This window comes from Cyprinodon tularosa, unplaced genomic scaffold (genome assembly GCF_016077235.1).
Source record: "Cyprinodon tularosa strain WSP-4 unplaced genomic scaffold, ASM1607723v1 ctg346, whole genome shotgun sequence".
Classification (NCBI taxonomy): Eukaryota; Metazoa; Chordata; class Actinopteri; order Cyprinodontiformes; family Cyprinodontidae; genus Cyprinodon; species Cyprinodon tularosa.
In genome coordinates this window covers 797075-800052 of record NW_024039059.1, presented here as the reverse complement: position 1 = coordinate 800052, position 2978 = coordinate 797075, and the positions used below count along the sequence as shown (strand labels likewise).

At 46.5% G+C, this 2978-nt stretch overlaps 1 protein-coding gene across 1 annotated transcript; it reads right to left on the bottom strand.

Annotated features, from left to right (window-relative positions):
• Positions 1-371: 371 nt before the first annotated feature.
• On the bottom strand, positions 372-1524 carry LOC119789734. Its single transcript, XM_038294790.1, has 2 exons — positions 862-1524; positions 372-791 (listed from the first exon to the last, which is right to left on the bottom strand). The coding sequence occupies exons 1-2, from the start codon at positions 1472-1474 to the stop codon at positions 703-705; spliced, it is 702 nt and encodes a 233-aa protein (XP_038150718.1). The 5' UTR covers positions 1475-1524; the 3' UTR covers positions 372-702.
• Positions 1525-2978: the final 1454 nt, after the last annotated feature.

Here is a 2978-nt window from a genome sequence, read left to right as displayed (position 1 = left end):
GTTGGTCCTCCGGTGGTCCCTGCAGAAGCACTGCCCCAAGGCCTCTTTCAGAAGCATCAGTCTGCAACACAAAGTCTTTTGCAAAATCAGGTGAGTGCAAAACTGGATTCTTACTCAGAGATTGGCTAATGTCCTTAAATGCTGCAATAGCCTCTGCTGTCCACTGAATTTTAGTGGGACTTCTGGAGCCCGTCCTGTCTGTTAGGAATGCTGCTCTAGCTGAAAAATTAGGAATGAATCTGTGGTAGAATGCAGCCATGCCAAGAAAAGACCGCAGCTGTTTCCTGGTTTGTGGGAGCGGACAGGATGCTATCGCATTGATTTTATCAACTTGAGGTTTCAGAGTACCAAATCCAATGGTGTACCCCAAGTACTGTATTTCTGTCCTGGCAAGAGCACACTTTGCTGGATTGATGGTAAGGCCTGCTAAACGCAGCCGATCCAGGACCTCCTTTAGATGGTGAACATGCTCTTCCCAAGTTGCACTGAAAACCACAACATCATCAAGGTATGCACAGGTGAATGCTGAGAGCCCAGAGAGTACCTGATCCATTAGTCTTTGAAATGTTGCTGGGGCCCCATGGAGACCGAATGGCAGGACTGTGAACTCGAACAATCCCCAGGGGGTGCGAAACGCTGTCAGCTCCTGGGACTGTTTAGTGAGAGGCACCTGCCAGTACCCCTTAGACAGATCAATAGTTGTTAAGTATCTTGCTGCCCCCAGGTGCTCAATGAGGTCATCAATACGTGGCATTGGGTAAGAGTCAAATTTTGATATAGAGTTGAGGTACCTGAAGTCAATGCAAAATCTTATTTTGCCATCCTTTTTCGGAACCAACACAACAGGGTTGCACCACTCACTTGTTGAAGGTTGGATGATTCCTAGAGACAGCATGAGGTCCATCTCCTCCTTCAGCTCCACCCGGAAGCGTTCGGGTATCCTGTAACTCATACGCTTTATGGCAGCATCTGGTTTTAAAACAATGCTGTGCTCCACCAGAGTGGTGCGACCTGGACACTCTTGAAATATGTCAGAAGTAATAAGAGGTGTTACCTGAGACTGTTGCTCGCTGGTGAGATGGCTTAGGTCCAGCACAGAGGATGTTACTGAGGGCAAATAGTCATTAACTTCTTCCTCCTCCTCCACTCTGTGAATAAGCAACACCTCAGTTTCATTCTCCTTCCTTGGAACCCACTCCTTGAGAAGGTTAACATGGAGCACTCGACTCCCTCGCTGGAGACCTGGTGTAGAGACTTGATAGGTAGTAGGTCCAGTTTTCCTCAGTACTTCAAAGGGTCCCTGCCATTTTGCTAGCAACTTGCTGTCAGAAGTTGGCAACATTACCAAAACCTTCTGGCCAGGAGCAAAACTTCTGTGGCGAGCTTTCTTGTCAAACCAAACCTTTTGGTGTTTCTGAGCAGCTGCCATGTGACTCTGAGCCAACTCACTCATTTGCTGCAGTTTATCCCTCATATGGAGAACAAATGAAATAATGTTGACTGGATCCTCTTTACTCTGATCTCCCTCCCATGCATCTCTTAGCAGGGTCAGAGGGCCCCTCACATCATGACCATAGAGGAGCTCAAATGGGGAGAAACCAGTGGAAGCCTGAGGAACCTCCCTGTAGGCAAAAAGGAGGTATGGCAACCACTGGTCCCAATCAGAGCCTGTATCATTCACAAACTTACGTAGCATTTGTTTGAGAGTTTGGTTAAAGCGCTCTGTCAGGCCATCCGTCTGTGGGTGGTATGGTGTTGTCCTCATGCTCCTGATGCCCAACAGCTTATAGACCTGTTTCAAGAGTGTGGACATAAAGTTAGTGCCCTGATCGGTTAAAATCTCCTGTGGAAATCCAACCCTTGAGAAAAATTGAACCAGTGAGGAAGCCACATGTTTTGCTTTAACAGTCTTTAGTGGAAAAACTTCAGGATATCTTGTTGCATAGTCTGTGATGACAAGCATGAAGCGATTTCCAGATTTACTTTTTTCCACCGGGCCCACTACATCCATCCCAAGGCGTAGAAAAGGTGTGCCAATAATGGGAAGGGGTTGAAGTGGTGCTTTGCTAGGGACTCTCATTGAGGTTTTCTGACACTCAGGGCAGCTTCTGCAAAATAAAGCAACATCTGATCTTAAACCAGGCCAGAAAAAATATCGCTTGATGCGAGCAGTGGTCTTATACTTCCCAAGGTGGCCAGCCCAGGGAATAGAGTGTCCCAAAGTCAGCACTGTTTCACGAGCCTCCTTAGGGACAACTAACTGCTTTAACTGGCCATGTTGATGATATAAAATGCCATCTTGCAGTATATACTGCTCTTTATTTGTGTCAGATCCTACAGAGGCCTCCCTCCTAGCCTTCAGCAACAGGGCAAATAAAGTTGGATCATTCTGCTGCATTTGTCTGATGTTTGTGGGTATTGAAAAACCCAGTGGCATATCTGGAGCCACTTCAACTGAAGTCTCACCCAATGCATGTTGAAATTTCTCACGCCTTCTTTGACTGCGTGGCTTCCGAGACTTCCCAGGTTCCGTCTGCAACTCAGCCTCGAAAAAAGGTAAAGCACCAAGTGTTGCAAAATGCTCATCTTGATTTTTAGCTTGGGCTCTGGTTACAGCCACGTTACAGCTCTGCACATCCCTCAATAAGTCATAGATGACAGGCAGATCCTCCCCCAAAACTACAGGATAGGGTAGGTTATCAGCTACCCCAACCTTCAACAGATAGGGAGCTCCCTGCACCTCAACAAACATATCAGCAGTGGGGTATGATTTCTCATCACCATGTACACAGCGAACTGCTATCGTTTCAGAAGGGCATATACAATTAGTTGGTACATGGTTCTTGTGCACTAGAGTCTGTGTGCTGCCAGTATCTATTAAAGCATTTATTTCATGCCCAGCAATCTTCACTGTAATGATTTTACTTGACTGCTTTATTTCAAGTTTAACATCCACATTCTGATGAGGCACAAAACAC

Coding starts and splice junctions, on each gene's coding strand:
- LOC119789734 (XM_038294790.1), bottom strand. CDS start 1,474: ATGAGGGATAAACTGCAGCAAATGAGTGAGTTGGCTCAGAGTCACATG. Junction 792..861: donor AATCATCCAACCTTCAACAA/GTGAGTGGTGCA, acceptor CATTGACTTCAG/GTACCTCAACTCTATATCAA.